Source organism: Micropterus dolomieu, linkage group LG10, assembly GCF_021292245.1.
Source record: "Micropterus dolomieu isolate WLL.071019.BEF.003 ecotype Adirondacks linkage group LG10, ASM2129224v1, whole genome shotgun sequence".
NCBI classification, from domain to species: Eukaryota; Metazoa; Chordata; class Actinopteri; order Centrarchiformes; family Centrarchidae; genus Micropterus; species Micropterus dolomieu.
This window is the reverse complement of record NC_060159.1, coordinates 26950830-26971203: the sequence shown is the minus strand read 5'-3', so window position 1 is coordinate 26971203 and position 20374 is coordinate 26950830. Positions and strand designations below refer to the sequence as shown.

At 40.6% G+C, this 20374-nt stretch overlaps 1 protein-coding gene across 2 annotated transcripts; it reads right to left on the bottom strand.

The window, feature by feature from the left end:
* Positions 1–3553: 3553 nt before the first annotated feature.
* On the bottom strand, positions 3554–19605 carry LOC123977845 (peroxisomal targeting signal 2 receptor-like). Of its 2 annotated transcripts, none has more exons than XM_046060838.1 (7): positions 19436–19605; positions 18520–18661; positions 16930–16987; positions 16244–16394; positions 16073–16150; positions 15862–15970; positions 3554–3636 (listed from the first exon to the last, which is right to left on the bottom strand). In XM_046060838.1, exons 2-7 carry the CDS (start codon positions 18626–18628, stop codon positions 3569–3571), a joined length of 573 nt encoding a protein of 190 aa, XP_045916794.1. In that variant the 5' UTR covers positions 18629–18661; positions 19436–19605; the 3' UTR covers positions 3554–3568. The 2 variants fall into 2 exon arrangements, with proteins under 2 accessions (XP_045916794.1, XP_045916793.1); XM_046060837.1 differs by having other exon boundaries at positions 18520–18664; positions 19436–19603.
* Between the last annotated feature and the right edge of the window lie 769 nt (positions 19606–20374).

The window sequence follows — 20374 nt, the reverse complement described above, 5'->3', positions numbered from 1 at the left end:
GACAACGACCCTAAGCACACCGCCAAAGCAACAAAAGAGTGGCTGAAGAAGAAGCACATCAAGGTTCTGGAGTGGCCTAGCCAGTCTCCAGACCTGAATCCAATTGAAAATCTTTGGAGGGAGCTTAAAATTCGAGTTGCCAGGCGACAGCCTCGGAACCTGAATGATTTGGAGGCTGTCTGCAGGGAGGAGTGGGCCAACATCCCTGCCGAAATGTGCACAAACCTTGTCACCAACTATAAAAACCGTTTGACATCTGTGCTGGCCAATAATGGCTTTTCTACAAAATATTAACATGCTGTTTGTCCAGGGGGTCAAATACTTGTTTTTCCTCATCAGATGGTTATCAATTTTTATAAATTCATATGATGTGATTTTCTGGAATTTTCTTTGGGATTCTGTCTTTCACTGTTAGAATGTACATATGATTAAAATTATAGACCGTTGCATTCTTTGTAAGTGGGCAAACCTGCAAAATCAGCAAGGGGTCAAAAACTTATTTACCCCACTGTATTGACATATTTATGGGTTGAAATGGTTTTGGAATCTGTGCAGTAGGGGAGAAGCACGACAAATAAAACTAGTGACATAGCAATTTTCTCCGAGCCCACACTAGTCTGATTTGCCACATTGGCACGTACAGAACGCAGTATTTACCAGAAGCGTGAAATATCAGGGGAATACGTCACTCTTTCACGGAGTTACACAGAAGAAGCTGTTTTTAATCACAGAAAGTAAATTAACTTCAGTGGTGATTCGTTTTGAATGACAAGATGATCATATGACAGATAAGTTAGTACTTTAACACATCCTGAAGCTTTTCAGTAGAGAAGCGAGTCATGTTTATCAGTCGTTGTCCTTCTAATGCAGTCACAGAGTGAAAGGCGTGAAGTGATTGGTTGACTTCGCCTTTTATAATTAATTGTATTTTCCTGCGTAGAGGCTAAGCCCTTAATGTGCTGTACCCCTGGTTGAGTAACTGAAGTACTTTTACCTTGTTTAATCAATGAAAGTCGAAGTCATATTTACCGTTATAACCGTAGGTTTCATTTATTTACATCAATTTCCATCGTTTCTCCATTCAATCTTTAGCATCTATGTGTGGCTGCATATAGTGCGGTAGGTTTTTGTGGCATGTGTGCGTAGATTATTATAGCAATATAATTAGATATGGATCTAATTAGATTCAATTAATCTGAATCACAAACTAACTAATACTAAATTTTTCTATTAAGATATTTATTTTGTTAAGGAAAGACAATGTACTCATATTTTTTGAAAAGAGATTTTATCAGATTTGTGAAGTGGTCCACTGTTTGGCATCAAGTGTTTGTCACTTTCTGACCATAAAAAATAGTTTATCCACACAATTAATATGGTTTTTCACCTTCAGGTACAAAAATCAGCCTTTAAATTTGAAATAAATAATGATTTGACATTTATCGTGATAATTATCGATATCGAATGATGTGAAATGTTTTTATCGGGATAACATTTTTGGCCATATCGCCCAGCGTGTGGTCAAAAACTGTCTGTGCTTCCGAGTGCGCCTGAGGAACCGATGATTGGTTCCCATTTATGCAGAGAGCGCCAACTGGCTCCTACAAACTGTAAATCACTCAATATGACTAGAAGCGATCTACATGTAAGGTTTTATGGAAAAAATAAATCCAAATGTGCACTAATTATTTGGCCATATGTTTTAAAAACCTTGTGTGTACTGGCCAGCAGATTAATCCTGTCCAGCAGCGTCTTCCTGCAACAACTCAGCTCCTCGCTCCTCACTTGAACCGGAAGTTGTTCCGCTCCACTATCTTGCAGGCCGTCCCGAAGCTCTTTCTTGCGCTCCGAGGAGCGAGGATCTCTGAGAGGATTCTCTCGCGGAAGTCTTTTACTGACCGACACGCCCCCTTACTGGGTAGCTGTTATGTTGATTGGACGCTGCAGCTGACCGGACTGATCTGATATCTGAGTTCATTGTAGGTCTGAACAACACATAAGCCCCACACACAACTTTCTTCATTTATTAGACAGATCAAATTTCTCCCATCAACTTTTATTATGGAGACAATTAAAGTCAGAGAGAGTCTGTCAGCAAGAAACACGTTTTACATCATTTATCGTCATTTCTATTCAGTCACATGTGAGGCTGCTCGTTCCTGTGTTTAGTCCAAATAGACAAAAATAAAACATAATAAAAACATAGCCTAAGGAGTCGGACAAGTCACTAAACTGCACTAAAGTCTCTAATGCAGCGAGCAAAGGAAAATAAAGCAGCACATCCAGCCATCTCACCTACTGCATCTCATGGAAGCAGCTGGTGGCTCTGTGAGTAAAATCAGCTGATGAAAGTGTAAATGAAAGCCCTGCTGTGCTAAAAAAAAAAGATCATTGGATTGATATCATGGATCGCAGTGATCGATGACGCCGATCACGCCTAAAACTGAGCTTCGACTTTGATACGAGGTACATTATTTCCCTGAAACATTTAAGCTAATAAATCCAAGGACCATAATCATATTCTGGGTTATTAAAAAACAAATTTACAATCAGAATCAATAAATATAAATATACAGATAATATCAGCACTGTGCCAGTAGAAATGATCCTGTGCTTCTGAGCAGGACATACAGTAACCTGTAATTATTCATGTGCAGATGTTTGTTAAACAGGTAACAGAGAATCGAGCTGCTCTGCACTGATAACTGTGAGACTTTATTAGTACCAACACAGCGCACGTGTGTGCATTTCTACAGCCGCCGTCATCAGAAACAGAGTTCCCTTCACGTGACGCTTTGGAGGGAAGGACGTCTCATGTCTCTAAAAACATATTTCCTTGTCCCTTCTCTCCTGGCTTGGTTTCCTTTGCGTCTCTTCATGAATCCCCGGTGGGCGGGACTAAGACGCAAGTGAGGGAAACGTGGACGTGATTAAGAGACATGAGAAGCAACCTGTAGCCTGCAACAAGAAGCACTTTCTGTGGACGTCATTTTGACGGGCGCAGTCACCCTAAAGGAATATGTTGCGGCAGCCTGCTGAAGCATCTTCTGCACGGATTCAAAACTTTTTGTACCAACTAGTCATTTTGACAGCAACATATGTGAAAAGTTTTATCTGAATGCCATCAGTAGTTCAGCCCTCACGACTGTATCTCTGGTTCCACTAGTCTTGAAACCTTGAATCACGTCTCTCGACCTGTCTTACATGGTTTCAATCTGAATTCATTTGTGAGCGTGAGAGTGCGGGCCAGTCTTAATAACTATAATTTTCTGTTTTAATTTGCCATTATGTTCTGTGCACTTTCACATACATACTGCTTTTTAAAAATGATTTCAGAACATGTATGAAAACATCAATGAATTGGAGCATAGAATCTACGACACACAGCAGCATTTGAAGTAATTTAAGTGTTGCTCATTTGTTGTTAGTTCCAACAGAGCTGCAGGATTGGAGAAAAAATCTGGTAAGAGTCGTTGTTTGCTGAAGCTCTGATTTCTGGGGAAGCTGAGAGCAACTCTGGCTGATAACACAAATGACACTGGAGGAGATCTGGAGGGCAGTTCGAGGCTCAACAACAACACACAAACACACACTCTTCTCTCCTCCCGACGCTGGAGGTGGGGATCCGGTGTGGCACTGAACCAAAGTGGGGGATGGAGAGAAGAGAGGGATGAGAGGAGAGAGAAGAAGAGGAGGAGAAACGTGAGAAGATGTGGGGAGGGGAGGCAGCGACGAGCATGGGAAACCCTGATAAGCTTATCATAATGAGACGCCATCTGCCCCCATATCTCCGTCTTTCTCTCTCTCTCTCTCTCACTTTCTCTTCAAAGCAAGCGGTGGCAGTAGCCTCTCATGCTAGCTGCAAAAATGCCACCAGAGGGGAAGCCTCCACAGGGAGATAAGGCGGCAATTCTCCACCGTAAGCTAATGCTAGCTAGCGATGTTTGACAACTTATTATCACCCATTCATCCCTAAGACCCAGCAGAAAAACACACCGCCGCCGTCACAGTTCATACTTATTATGGGTTTTGTGAGCAACATTGCTATGTTTACCTTTAACGCGTGATGTTTGTATGATAAAAAAACTCTCGTGGGCTACTGAGCCTGCAGGCTCTTACAGTTATGCAAAACAGCAGGAGGCCCCCTGGAGCTGACAAACAGAGGAGACGTTCTCACATAATGTACATGTCAAGTAGCTGGATAAGAGAAACTCATTTATTTAAAAGGACTGTCTGCACAATGCATTTTTTAAAAAGAGACCTATTAAACTGCTTTTCCAGTCCTGAATTGTAGTTCTGTGACTCCTGTATGGCAGCTTTGCATGATTAAAAAGTAAAAAAAAAAATAATTTCTGTCTTATACTGGCTCTTCTTGTAGGCCTTCATTTCAGCCTCTGTCAGAAACAAGCTGTAGATGCTCCTGTCTCTTTAAGGCCCCCCCCTCTCAAAGCCCACTTTTTGCTCAGATTTCTTTTAAATACTTTAACCTCATTATTTGAAGCTTTGGCCGTGTTTAACATGAACACCCAACATTGTAACATTACAGATAAGATAAGATAAAATGTGGGAAAGCGTAATAGATCTCCTTTAATCCATTAAACGTAAGTGAATATCAAGAAAACAACCTCATCTTGACGGTTGTCCAGCAGAGAGAACGTGCAATCTGTGTTACAGGCATCAGCCTTAATTTCTAACCTTTATCTGGGGAGGCTCCGAGTGAGCAGCAAGTTCTTTGCAGCCCCGCCTGGCTTCACTTTTATCATTTCAGTAAAACCCGCAGACCTCTGTGGGCTTACAGGGCAGCTCCACTGAGATGGCTGACATTTCAGGGAACAAGTCATTTCAAAACGACTAGTGAAAGGTTGATTTCCTTTCCATATCACCCAGTCAGCGTCACTAAGCAACACCACTGGGACCCACTTCACACCATTACACCCTGTAATTCATCTGTCAGACAGACTGAACATCTTTAAAGAGACATACAGGAGTCTCACTACTATCACTACAACTACTCATTTTCCCTGAAGGCTGTGGACTGTTCCTAATGTAAGGGGGGCCAGATTTCTAAAATGAAAACCGGCGACATTTTTGGTTTGTTGGTCAAAATGTCATGAAAATATATTATTATTATTATTTTATATGAAATAAAAAAGGGGGACAATTTCTGTATTATTATATTCTGTCAAATATAACTCTTCTGAATTAAATAAAGTCATTTTGAGGCAGAAACTACCTTTCAGTCAATAAGTATAGGCAGCAGTCACTTTCTGACAAGTAGAATACTGCATATTATGGGTTGCATTGGCCATTTAAAGGTATTTTAAGAGGTAAAAAGGACTGGATTGGTTGGTACACAGCAAGTACATTAATGTAGAGTCATAAGGATAATTGCAAAAGAGATCATGTGTTAATTTTATATATAACTTAGCAGTAAGTCGTGTTAATTATAGGCTATAGTCTGTTTTCCAAATATAAACAAGGATATAAGACATACGCCTACCAAACACATAATCCATCGGCAACAACACTTTTACTCTGGGATCGGTGGGCTTTAGCTTCTATCTTTATTTCTGTCACGTCGGTTTGAGTCCGTTTGAATAAAACCTTCAAATACAGAATGCAAACCTGTCTGTCTGGTTCTTTCTGAGATCGCTTTTTTCGTTTTTCCAAAAATTAGACAGTATTTCTCCAGGGAGTGCAGTTACAGACAATGGAAGCGCCACGCTAAGTCCGACAGATCGGACAGCTTGTCGGACTTGGCAAGAAAAAGTAAGGGGGGTGTGGCTTCACGAAGGGTCAATTGTGCTGATGTTACGGTGGTCTGTGGATTTATGTCGTCTTGTCGAGAGATCTATAGCGGAGTATATTAATGCGCGCTGACCCCCTAACCACAACATACAGTACGCACAACGAGTTGCCTAATTTACATTTGTTTAAAGATAATTTACATGCTTACAGGTGAAAAGGCGAAATGAAAAAACAATTGCTCCAGTGTCGACGGCAAGCCCGACAGCAAGGTTGCATAGATTTATGGGCGTGGAAACAGATTGTGGGTCATTCGCAGAATCGAACACCGGCGCCATCGCGTTCAGTCAGCACAGAAGCTGCGGTCGAGGCTGACAGGAGCACTTAACGTTTTTTAACAACGAAGCGTCGTCATTTCTTTAAGTCGACGTACAAAAATCCGCACAGCTGCGTCAATCTCATCCACGCTTGTTCTTCATGCTTTTGTGCAACGAGATGGCGTCCCCGTTCTCAAAGAAGTTTGAAAGAAAATATTTAAATAAGCATTTATAAGCCTGACACTACAATGTGTGAAGACTCAAAACAACACAAACTGCTTGAATCAAACGGCTCAAGCTCGCCTCACTCAGATCGTTTGTCTCTAGAGCACCAGGCTTCTTGCTCAAAAGCTTTAGCTGAGAGAATCACCTAAATACCACCACAAAATGTACAGACTGTTTCTATCAGATATTTTTACTTGTGTTGGCATGAAAAGCTGAGGTGGATCTAATAACATTAACGTTGGCTCAGTTCCATTAAGCACATAAACAGGGACCTGATGCTGGCAACACTAAATGAGATGCGCCCACTTTTAAAGGGATTAATAATTGTGTTCATGTTTAGATATCTGCCATGAAAAAGCTCTGTGGGCTGTACAAAATATATTTTCATTGTGTTATTAAAGACTTAAAACCTTTCCATTTTGGTAGGAATGTGTTGATATATGCGGTGTTAGAATCAGAAAATACAGTAACGTTGCACCAGTCAGCAGGAAATGCTTAATGCTCACTGATGCCACTTGTAGAATTTAGCGGAAGAAACGAAAACCTGTCCTAAAAGAAAGACATTTACAGTAAATAACCAGTAGACCCGAACATCTAAATGTTAGCAAGTTATCACAGCTTAAAGGTCCAGTGTGTAATATTTAATGACAGAAATGCAATATAACGTCCATATCTACATTTATCTGACCGCTTCAGCTACTACTTACTCTACAATGTAAGTTTTTTTACATACAAAACTTATGAAGAGAATGAAAAATGTTGATGTTTTGTTATAAATGAAACTCCCTCGCTATTACATGACTTGACTGGCAAGTCATTTTGATGATTGTTTAAGTAATTTTTAAGTAATGTGAAGATCTGCTGCGTTTCAAAACAAGCATTGTGAAGGTGTCACTCTGGCAACATTTCTCACTATTTTCAGAATTTTCACAATCGATTAACGGAGAAAATAATCAGCGGAATAATCTAAAATGAAAATAATCATTAATTGCAGTTTGATACCAAATAGTTAACCTCAAACAGCTACAAGAGTAAAATCCTGCTTTTACATTAATGCATTATTATTAATAATAATAAAATACACAATATGTTTTTCTTTCTGCATTGAGTACCTTTACTTTAAATACTTTGAATACATTTTCCTTATTATACTCAGGTTCAGTTGGACATATTGACAGAAATGCGATATAATATCCATAACTATGTTTTCAGTGGTGTATAAAGACCTTAAACTCTAAAAACTAATTCAGGGGACCTTTAGTCATTACTTAAATATATATATTGTTGTAAAATAAAAAATCTAGTTCTTAGATACTGTTAGACTTTTTACTTGTAATTGTTATTTTATTGAGCTTGGATGACACACAAATTATGCCTATTGATTCAATATACTATCATGACTTTAACATTTTAAGTTAATCAAAAATTAATTAATTTTAAGTTCTGTTAACGTAAAATACAATTTGTTGACGTGTAAACGGCCCACAGTTTCCCTCTCTTGCATGTGCGGGCATGTTCAAGGCCAGACGAGTGACCACAGGGCCTCAGCTGAAACTCATTGAAGCGTAATGTGTTGAACGGTAAGTAATTTTATGCTTAATTGGACACATTTGCATTCTCTTAGGATTCTGCTGGTGATAGCCTACTGTAACCGAATACCGAAATCTGGAAGCCCTGTTGATAGTACAGTGTGTGTGCTGAGTTAAAGTTAGCTAGTAGCTGTAGCCTGTCACTGATTGAGTAGGCTTAAATGCAAGCTAACTTAATATGGGATCACCCATTAGCCATCGCTCCGGTTAGCATGTAGGCTAGCTACGTTTATAAACTACAAGTAGCTACGTTAGCCAGTTAGCTGGCTATGATTCAGATGATTCAGATGCTTTTATATACATGTCAGAGGTCTCACGTCTGGAGCAACGAGGGGTTAAGTGTCTTGAACACAATGGTGGATGTCTCACAGTGGGAATCGAACCCAGGTCTCCCACACCAAAGGCAAGCATCTTATCTATGCGCCATCACCACCCCAAACACTAAAGATACACACAACTTAACTCTTGTGAGGATCAGCTTAATTATTAACTTAATGTTACTTAGAAATGTGTTTTATTGTGGCCTAAAAGGTAATTCACCATAATCAAAACATTGCTTTGAATTAATGTAATTCTGCCAGCAGTCTTAACTTAAACACTCTAGTGGAAAACGTTAACATATTTTTTTTGTTAACCCAATGTTTTATTTTGTGTACATAATGAACCGTTATGTTTTTATTACCTTAAAATGAGACACTTCTATCTACATACACCGCGTCTCCTCTTACATGGGCGTCACCATGTTGTACCGCCATGTTTCTACAGTAACCCAAACGGACAAACTGCTCTACAGAGCGCGTTTCGTCACTACGTTGAATACTTACGAGAAGAAGTAGAAGTAGTATTTGTCTGGTTTATCACAAGTAAGAGAAGTGAAATTTGGACATGTATTAATTATTATGTATTAATTATGAACACAAGAGGCGACAGAGCGTGTCAAGAAACCCCCCCCCCCTCCCAGCTCTAATAATTCAGAAAGAAGTTGTGTTGTTGCAGAAGGCTTCCCTATTTCTTTCTCTATACCCATCTATTGATCGTTGCTCGTCTTCTCATTACAGCCCTGACCGGGCCTCCAGCAGCACCGGTCTGCTATGAGACAGGACCCCTCTATCAACACCAGCCCTACAAAGAGCCTTTCCTGTCCCTGTGTGTGAATGTGACAGCAACTTAAAGACACATTTTGTTCTTCTTTACCTCCCTTCTTTTCTCTGTTTGTGCATCATTTTGGCTCTCTCTTTAATTCTTTGCTGAAGGTAGCTGTGATTGGTTCACTGAGGCCTCTGGGGATAAGAGGCCAGCCACCTCTATGTCTTAAAGATATTGTAAATTAAATTATCTAATATCTATCAGCGGCCCTGGGTGATATAGCGTAGTGGTTTGCAAATGATTGACAGGACAGGAAGAGGACGCGAGAGGAAGACCCCGTGATCCTTCCTCTCGCACCACTGAGTTGACATTATTGTTTTTTTTAGTGAAATAGCTCATTAACAACTGTTGGACCGCCATGAAATATGGTTCAGACATTCACGTTCCCCTCAGGACAAACAGAGAAAAGTAGGTACGATATCATAAAAAGTGGTTTTACATATTCTCACTCTCTACAAACATACGTCTAAACATTTTAATGCTCACAACATAAACATTTTAATACAGTAAGACACTTAACCCCTCGTAGCTCCAGAGGCGTGCGACCTCTGACATGTATAGCAATTTTAAGTCGCTTTGGATAAAAAGCTGAATGAATAAAAGTAATACGGTCACATGCACGGTGCAGATGTTTAATAATAATATTTTAATAAAAAACTAAACTCTGTCAGTAGCATCTTGTTTCAGCTTTGTATGACTGATAAGAGCCAATCAGGAAGCCAAACGTGAGCGTCATCGCCTGGCCGCACTAAAACAGGGTCAACAGCGTTTTCTAACTTCTCCTTCTCATTTTAGGTGTTCCGATTCGCCGTTTTAGCCTGGACGGGAGGTGGAAACGTAGCAAAAGGTGTGCGTTTTAAAATGAAAACGTGGTAATGTGGATGGAGCAATTTGGTTTTCTTACAATGAACTCAAACAGTCGCTTGCGTGGCTTTAGGCTTTCAGTCGTTGGACTCAAGACTTTCTGGACAGGTCTGCCTCATCAGGCAGAAATTAAACAATCTGAGAAGGGAACATCACTCTGTGGTTGAGCAGTGACAAGACATCTGGAGTACATGCAGAGTAACACACGGAAAAGGTTGGAAACCACTGACGTAGAGGTTGGTATGTTTTATTATTTTAATATCGTCTTTACTCGTGTTTTTCTGAGTCTGGATCATATGCTGTATAAAAGAAGTGGACGTAGCCATCTACCGTTTTGAAGCCTCATTGTTTGGCATGCTGGACGTCGCGACCAAGCCACCGGACACGATGATATTTGGACCACAGGGTAGAGCTAGCTAGCTTAGTTAGCAAGGTGCATCCGCTAACTTTGATTGACAGGTTTAAAACAAAATGTTTCATTAGGAAGGTGTTTACTGAGGTTATGAATCAGATGAGAAGTAGCCTCATTTTGCCATCGACTCCAATGTAATCAAACTTCTTTTTGCAACCAGCAGTCTGGTTTACTTTTATACAAGATTACTGATATGGGACACTTCAAATACGACTTAGCACCGAAGATTGATGAAGAGGCTTCCTACGTTATATTATCAGTCAGAGGTGAGGACCTGAGCATGCGTTTGGTTTAGAGAGGGAAGTTAGATTTCGCCGTTTTTCCGAGGCCAGGGCGTAACACAGACCACTGAAGCTCAGTGAAGTGAACAACAACGTGTGTGTGTGTGTGTTTGTGTGTGTGTGTGGCAGTGAACCCAACCTGCTATCAATTATTTAACCAGACACTACCTGGTATCAATGAGCAAACACAAACAAACACACACCAACACGAACAGAAGGACTGTGTGTATGTGTGTGTTCAGTGACTGTAAAATATCATTTGGCTCATGGGCTCTTTGCTCTCTGGTAAAACACACAGACACTGAACATAAACATGCACACAGCATTAGGGGCGCTTAGGGGCAGATCCTGAACATACATTATTATAACTAGTCCTCCAGAGTTAACGTTTCCCGTTACATAACTGATAAACTAGGCGGGTCTGTTGTGCTGACTCAACACATTCTCACTGGTCAAGACCGCTTTTTTACACCTTGGGTGCCCCTTTACCATCATTTTTCAGCGTTTTTGAGACTTAAATATGTAAATATTTGTATATTCTTGCATCAAGGCAGCGTTAGCTCAGTCTGCAGGGATTCAAGTCCAGCACGGACTAATGTGCAAGGCCCTGAACCCCCAACGGTTCCCCGGGCGCTGCACACTGGCTGCCCATTGCTGTATAATAAGGATGGGATAACATTTTGCATGTGTTGTACTGTGTATAATTGTCTGTGACAATAAAGTTGATTCTTCATTCTTCTTCTTCGTCAGCTACAGAAGTGAAAATGTTGTGATTGCGAATGACCCAGCTTTGCAAAATACACACTAACAAATCTGTTATCTCCCCCCCCATCTCTTCCTCATTAGCGAAGAGCAGCTGAGCGGCGCTTTCACCAGGTAAAAGGACAAACATCGCCGGCAGCGGTAGATCATATCAGCTGTCACTAAGTAAGGTTTATTCTGTGAGCAATTAGATTTACATTAAACAACATTAAACATGTCTGTTGTCGGGGTTGTGTGTTGTCAAAGATCCTTTGTAAGGGAAGAGCGTCCACTCTGTGAAGTCTCTGTAGGATATGAGCAAAGTGTTTCTGTACGTCCAACAACTCTAACCGTGATAAAGAGCCTGAATGAACTCATATCAGCTTAATAGTTCTGATCACAGACCTTCAGTATTTGCAGCAAGTAGCTCATGTAAAATAAGGACGTGTCTGAAACATATTTAATCAATACTGATTTCTTCTGCTGCTATATCTATTATTTTTATCATTTGCAAGTTGACTCATTTTCGGGGCGCCTGTGTCATTCAGGTAAATATAACTATGGGATGGGACTCAATATTAAAGGACTGGGGCAAATAAACTTGTAACTGTATTTACCTGATAAACCAAAACAGTATTAAATAAAAATAAACCAACAGTAAGCAGCACTGTGTGCGGGTGTTTTTAACAAACTGAAATGACCGTTGGCAGGTTTATGTATCAGATCAGATGTGAACACGGAGCAAAGCAGCTGTAACTGCTCAACATGGACGTCAGTCCACGGTAATGGTTTTATTGCAGAGGTCAGTGCTCGTTAAATCATTTAGCTGCAGAGGTTAGCAGAGCTCCAGAGCTCCACCGCAGGACTTATCTGATCACAGATCTGATGTCACTGGTCTGAAACTCAACAAATAACACCTGACCTCTGAATTCGGCGATTAAATTACTCCGAGTTTAAAGAAATCTTTAGTTAACCCGCATACGTCCATTATTCTGTATATATTAATCTCAACATTTTTTACAACTTTAAAACAAAGTGTTTCACTAACGTGACTCTGGGTGAAGTGTTGACAGTCTCAGCATTTGCAACGCGAGACAATCGACAATTTAAATGATCAATTAACTGTTTGCTAATTCAAAAGATGTGCTGCTTTTCTCTGTTTTATACATTTGTCACTATTTTCTGGGATTGACTGATTAAATTTAAAAGTACTTGGTAAATTAATTTATCATGACCATAAACATACTAAACATTTTATTTGATATGATTATTTCCATGTTCTGCCAAGTGGAAAATAAGGCACCGTATGAAATGAAAGATTCTCCCAGGTCTCGGGGGAACAGGTCAATAAACTCAATCAACTACTGAAGTAGTTTTCTATCCAACAGGATACAAACATTTGTTCTATGAAATGATTTCTGAAGTGATTGGATCATTCTGATGCTGCTCCCCACAAAAAAAAGGTTATTAAATGAACTAAAACATGTCTCAGAGAAGATTTTACCTATCTGGACCCACTGCAGCATAAAGGTTGTTATCAACTAGATGGAAACCTCCACATTCATTTACGCCCTGTCGACTTATTGATCTGTTTGTAGAATCAACGGGCTCAATCAGGAGGTGCTTGGAAGCCGGGAGGGAGCACCCGAGACAACAAACCTAGACTGTGTCCACTGATGTACACAGCCACCGTCCACCGGTAGAGATTTGGCTTCTGTTGTCACAGCGGGAGCTACAAGTCGCATTTCCTCCTACATATTTCCGGCTTGTACTACTTCTACTTCTTCTGCATCAACCTTCTCTCGTTTCTGCGTTTTAGTAATTTCACTAAAAGTAACTGCTGTTCAACGTGGTGGTGGTGGTAATGCACCTCTAAGCTGGCGTGCCAACCGCCGCAGAAGAACAGAGTGACACGAAAGCATGGAGGCGGAGAAAACTGACTGGAACTATGACGTTTCTATCTCGAGTTTCACGTGGATTTTTTCATATTATGTATAATTTTACATTTATTCAGAACAGAGCTGATGTTTAATTTTATTCTCCTGCAGCTACGACCATCAGTGTTTCCCATACGTTGATTTATTATTGGCGGCCCATCACAATTATCAACATTGACGACCACGTATTGATTTTCTTTTTTACTATTTAAAATGGGTAAAATTGTGTTTCTTTGCAGAGAGGCTCTACACATCGATTTGCTCAGCCCCTCTTCATCCCCGCTCTCACATGAAACCAGTGCCCCCCCAAGTGTTTATCACACAGTACTTGGCATCTAAAATATTTTTAGTGGGGCACCTTATTTAAACGGTATAATTAAATATTAAATAATAAATTCTACTATTTGAAAAACAGCTGCCACCACAAATAGAATCTAATTCTGTGGGAAACACTGACCATCTAACACAGATCCACATATTGCAACTTCAGTAAACCCGTCGCGTTCATCTCACCTGTGCAGCTTTTTCTTTAAATCATTATTTAGCTGTTCTGTGTGAATATGAAAACGAAACCTAAAAGGTCACATCACTGAACCCAGAATAACTCCCACGGAGCAACAGGAGCCTAACAACTTCCTGGTTCTAAAATCTCATCAGAGGTTTCCGCTCGCTCTCGCAAACCAATTAATCCGAAACTCATTAGCCAACTTGTGCGCCTCGCAAGCTGATCCTGAACTGAACTGGAGGCAGCTGCTGCAGATTCGACTCCAGCCGGTCTACATTCTGAACAGAGAGCTGACGAAAGGCACATCCATCACCAGCTCCACCTCTCTGATAAAGTTAGCGTACGCTCCCACATGAAACGGATAAGATAATCCCAGCTCTCCCTCTGGATACAAACTGACGACTTAATTGTCTTCTGAATGAAGCCAATTTTTAAAACTCACTTCCTCGAACGAGCGAGGCACTAGAGGAGGAGCTGCATCATAACCACCAGTAGGCCTCCTTTACTAAGAGGAGATTTACCTGTCAATAAATAAAATTAAAAAGGCATAGAGATTAGCTGTTACTAAATATTTACACCCACTGATGTGTAAAATATATGTAATATAATATGAAGACTCATCCACCAGGACACTTGATTGATTTGTTGAAAAAAAAAAAAAGTGACACAATATTCCTCAAATTACAAAGTTTTACTCCAATAATCAGACTAAATGATCACATAACGTCCTTTCAGATATTTCCCACTGTTCCTAAAGAACATGAATACTACCGACTCTGAAGAAAACAACAGCCTTGTCCTTTTTGGGCCGTCACCTGCTGACTAATCTAATAATAAGATGAGAAGCTGAAGCATCTGGAAGGCTGATCACTGCTGAAGACATCCCTGTGTGAAACCCTGAAGCATCCTACTGTGATTCACAGTGTGTCTTTACATAAAACACCGTGAATGTGAAGCTGGAATTTATTCTGTTTGAAAATTGAGGAAGCTGAGAGCTCCAGGCAGCTCACACATTTCACCACCAGCTCCTCGTGGTGGTTTTTTTTTTTACATCAACATCCTCTTTAAACATCAAATACAACAAGACTACTTAAAAAAAAAAACGGTTTCCTTTGTGACTCTGAACAACCTGAAGCAAACTTAGAAGTTCAAAATCCCCACAGCCAGCAAGAGACACAGCAGAGCATCGCCACAATAACACGGCCACAGCGCCACCTTGTGACGACATTACACAAAGCACCGTGCCAACCAGGGTTCATCAAACTGGCCTGAGAGAAGCAACACAGGGATTAAAGTTAAACACGACGATCATGCTGGTCAGGCTCCGTGTTTTAGTTCACGGTTTCCATCTTGCAAGAACCAAAAACTCAGGCACGTGCGTCTCTGTCTGTGGGGGTGAGTTTGTGGAAGGGTGGTGGTTTGTTTGGTGCTAAATGTAAAAACAAATTGTTATCTAGCTATGAATATATAATATATGATATATATAAAATATAGAATATGTTCAGGAACAATTTAGAGTTTAATCAGCGGTGGAAAAAAAGCAACAAGCTTCTTTTTCATATTTTAATTTGGTACGAAATAAAAAAGAAAGATAAAACTATAAACAATAAAAACGATGAAATTAAACTGCGCTATTCATTTATTTCTCTCTTCCTTTAGTTCTTTCTTTGTTCGTGTGTCCTGACTTCTAAACTACTACTTATAAGAATAAGAATAATTCTACATGTATGAAAACATTTGTATGACTTTCATTTCAGTGTCAGATCATAGTGTGAAATTAAATGTTAGGTGACATTAAGCCAACATATTTGGGGACGATTAATTAAGTATTGTATTAATTTAAAGCATCCAAAAACAACTGATTTAGCATAAATGGGCAAGTGTTGTAGTTTTACCGGGCTCTCGCATGTGCCCCTAAAACAGATAAGTACAAACCACATAAAGTAATTTATGGGCAGTGAGCGAGTAACCTCTGCTCCACCCCGCCGCGCCGCAAATCGTTCAACCGGACCGGTGGGCCGGTGTTTTCCTCAGTCTCACTGTTTCCATCTCTCACTAAAAGACAAATCCATTCCCTGCTGTGTTGTGTGTGGGCTCACCGGAGGCTGAGGCAAAGCATCCTGGGATGTGAGGCGACCAAATGGTGCTGTAGATGACCCCTTCGTGACCCCTGAGTGTGGTCAGCGATTGGCTGAGAGTGGGGTCCCACTGGAGGGGGGGGGGAGAAACCAAAAACACATCGCTGTCAGAGGAGAGAAAAGAAACTCAAAAGGAAAAGAAAGAAGGACAAAAAAAAAAAAAAGATCTCACCACTTTAGCGGTGTGATCCCACGATCCAGAGACGATGAGGTTCTCGCCTCTGGTTTGACTCCAGTCTACAGCGTACACCTGCGCACACACCGAACACACACACACGTTCGCCATCCTTCTGAAAACCCTTTAACCCTTCTGTGAATGTGTGTTTGTGTGTGTGCGTCTGACCTCTTGTGTGTGTTCTTTGGCTACTCTCAGCGGAGCGTTGTGATTGGCTGTGTCCCACAGCTGCAGGCTTCCGTCCCCGCCACCGGCGACCATGAGGTGCTCGTTGGCTTCACTCCACGCTACGTCGAACAGACCGTCACCCCACTGCCAGCTGACACACACACACACACACACACCACCTGTATAGTTATACTGACTCACATACACGGAAACTAAATTTAAAAATAAATCATGGCAGATGATCACTCTACGCTACACCGCTAACAAGTGGTTCTCAAACTGGGGGACGGGCCCCCTGGTGTTACCACGATGATTCATGTGGTGACGTAAACAAAGAAAGGTCCTCGGATGCTAGCAAGGCTATTTTACTAACCTGTTTATTAAATTGCCTGTATTGTTAATCATTGATTAAAAAATGAAATCCACTTTTGCTCAGGTGTTCTGGCCCTTGGCTGCTCTAAACTAACGTGATGAAGAAGTAAGGTGGAATATAAAACAGTAAAACCAGGTCAAAGAAGCAAAAAGAAAGTAATTCTGCGCAGGTCAGACCGAAAACAATGAAAAATAAAAGACATTAAGCTTCTTAAAAGCATCTCGTCTGACAAAGAGATTAAGAAAATTATTAAATAAAAGATCTGGAAATGACAATTAAACAAAATAAACTGACGGAAAGAAAGAAGCTTTACCTTCTCACCAGAGCAACCCCTGTCTCCGTCTCATCCAGGACCAGGAGTGTGCCACCACCTACACACAAGGTGCTTTTTATTATGCTGTATAACAATATATAACTGACAGACGTAGGTGACAAAGGACAGGAAAAATCAACATATAACAGCAACAACAGCGTCTTTCTGGAAGTCCCCGACAATGAGCTGAAGTTCTTTGTGTTTTTGCGGTTCAAAAAAATAATAAATAATCTTCCTGCATCCCATTTAATGTCATGAGAATTTCCCACTTAAACCTTTCTGCATATCAAATCAACATTTTGAGCTTAGAAACTTCATAATTACACACAGGGATGATCAGTATTTTGATCAAGTAGCTCATGTAAGTGTAAAAATCAGTGCTTTTAATTATCACTCAACATCTTCTGCTGCACATTTCAGTTTCAGGTTGTCTTCGAGTTTTCATTACCTGTAAATGTACAGTCGCAGGAAAAAGTATGTGAACCCTTTGGAGTTACCTGGATTTCTGCATAGATTTGTCATAAAATGTGATCTGATATTCACCTAAGTGAAACTATGGCAACCAAAGGCGGTTGTAGGAGCAGCAGCAGCCGGTAGCTCCTTCAAACTTTTGTTTTTCATCTGTTTTTTTCCGGCTTTGTTGTCAAAACACGCGTCATTGTAAAAAATAACTGGGTTTTTGGATTAAAGAGAAGCAGAGCACCAGCCGGCCCAAACAACCGGGCGCGGTGATCGCTCAGAGGAGATGAAAGACAGCCAGGAGAGGAGCCACGCTCGCCCGGCTTGGACTTAAATCTGCTCTAAAAGAGCCGGTCTGGACAAAAATGGGACTCATGTTGACCAGACAACGGAACTCAGAGACCGTTATGCCCACATTGTTACAGAGACCTGCCAAATCAACATCCCGGATCAAGCACCCGGCAGGTGGTCCATGTTCTGAGCTGTCAGCGCAAGACTCCGGCAGGATGAGAGGAGGTGGACTCTGTTTTACATCGATGAGGCTTGGTGCACAAACGCAGTTAAGATGGACTCTTTTTCACAAATGTCAGATCCTTTTGTTACAGATTAATAACTCACCACTCTGAAACTCTCGCTCCAGTCCATGTTGCCAAGCCGGTCGGCAACACGTACAGCTGAACCCGAGCTGTTTACCGGCTTCTCGCTGACCCGCCCTTCTCTGCTTCTGATTGGCTACTAGTCCTTAACTAGGAACTGAGCATGTGCAACTCCCAACAAAGATCATTTAGAGACGAGATGCATCACTCCATAGCTAAAACGAAGCCTTCAACACAGGGTGAAAAGAGGAGCTGTAGCAACGTGCAGTAAGTTTTTTGAAAATTAAACCATGTAATAAGATTATGAACCTGAAAATGAGCTGCTGAATACCAGCTCTTTCATTAGATCCAGATTTGATGACAAGTCAGTTACTAGAGTCAGATTCAGACATGTTGTTGGGTTGAGGTTTCCTGATGTGAAGTTCAAAGCATCCAATTCACATCATTGTCATGCTCATCAAACCATCTGAGTGTGTCATGTTTCCACACTCCTGCATTCAGATTTCTATTTGTCACCATCTGGCACAAAACTAACCAGCTATGCCGTAGTACTGCGAGGCAGCGCAGGCCACTCTGTTAGGGATGAACGGGGACACTTCCACGGCGTAGCCATGACGGGCCGGACAGCGAAACACCTTCACCATCGTCAGCAGCTGCCTGCAGCCCGACTGGGCTACCTGCTGGAAACACCAGAGACTGTGTTAGAGATGAACGTTTGGTACTTTTCTTCCATTGAAACTGTATGTTTATAAAGAAATCAATAGCCACACTTCAACTTTACAGCTGTTCCATGTGGGCTGAGGACAAAACGAGACAATTAATGGATTCAAATATCACATTAAGCTGACTGGAAAACTAATACTTATAATAATAATAATTCTAAATGTATGATTTTCATTTTAGTGTCAGATCATAGTGAGAATAAAATGTTTACGTGACATTAAACCAACATATTTGGGGACGATAAAATATTGTATTAATTTAAAGCATCCAAAAACAACTGATTTAGCATAAATGGGCAAGTGTTGTAGTTTTACAGTCGCTCTGTGGCTTTTTTTGTTATCAATACTGAATTTAAGTCGCGCCTTGTATGATAATTAATGTGCATCAAATATGTAAAAGAACACATTTCGTGAAGAAGACCAAGGAATAAAGAAGTGCAGTCATATTTAAGTAGAAAACAGGAGGAGACCTTTGGGTTTTATCTGTTCTCTCATTTTGTGGTAGAGACGAGCACAAAATGACAACAATATCAATGAAACACTCATCTTATTTTAGACTGGCTTAACTCTTTGTCAGACTCGACATTCACTATGAGGTGTTTTTATTTTATATCTGACATCTCCTGTAGAAAGTTCACTAAAGTCGTCTGTTTCAGAAGCAAATGGAAAAATTAAAAAATGACCAAACGGCCGTTTTATCAGCCGTTATTGACTCGTCTCAGAACTCACAGATAAAAGACGACCAGCTTCGGGCTTTAACGGCACGTAGAAACGTTAAAACATCTGAGATCCGGCTCGTTAATCGGTGAAATGAGACGTTTCGACCGTCCAGCTGCTCCTCAGCGCGGCGACAACTTCACGACTCCAGACTGCTTCCGTGTTGACATCAGCTGACCCGACTTACCCGGATGACAGCCCGGTCGTGTTGTAAGTCTCGCGAGGCTTCGGTAGGTGGCGCTGTTTCACCCAAATAGAAAAAATAAAAATAAAAACACACGACTGATGATTATTCAGTAAATATACAGCAAGTTTGGGAACGAAGAAAATAAATGTCTAAATGTGTTTTATTATTTTTTATTATTTATATTATTTATATTTTTATTATTTATATTATTCAAGATTGTTTTGTAAATATTATGAAAGTCTGGTAAAAGGTGTGGAGTTTGTAGGTTTCCTGCTTCAGAAACATGTTAGGTAGGTTCTCCAGAGTGTACAATGGCTGCGCACTGCTCCCTACAGGCATACAGGTGAAACTCGAAAAGTTAACATTTCGTGCAAAAGTTCATTTATTTCAGTAATTCACCTTAAAAAAGGTGGACCTAATATATTATATAGACTCATTACATGCAAAGTGAGATATTTCAAGCTTTTATTTGATATAATTTTGATGATTATTGCGTACAGCTTATGAAAACCCCAAATTCAAAATCTCAGATGATTAGAATATTCCATGAAATCAATTTTAAAAAAAGGATTTTAAATACAGAAGTGTCCTCTGCCCTCTGAAAAGTATAATCATGCAGATGTACTCAGTACTTGGTTTGGGCCTGTTTTGCATGAATCACTGCCGCAGTGCGGCGTGGCATGGATGCTATCAGCGTTATTGAAGACCAGGATGCTTCAATAGCGGCCTTCAGCTCTTCTGCATTGTTCGGTCTCATGTCTTTC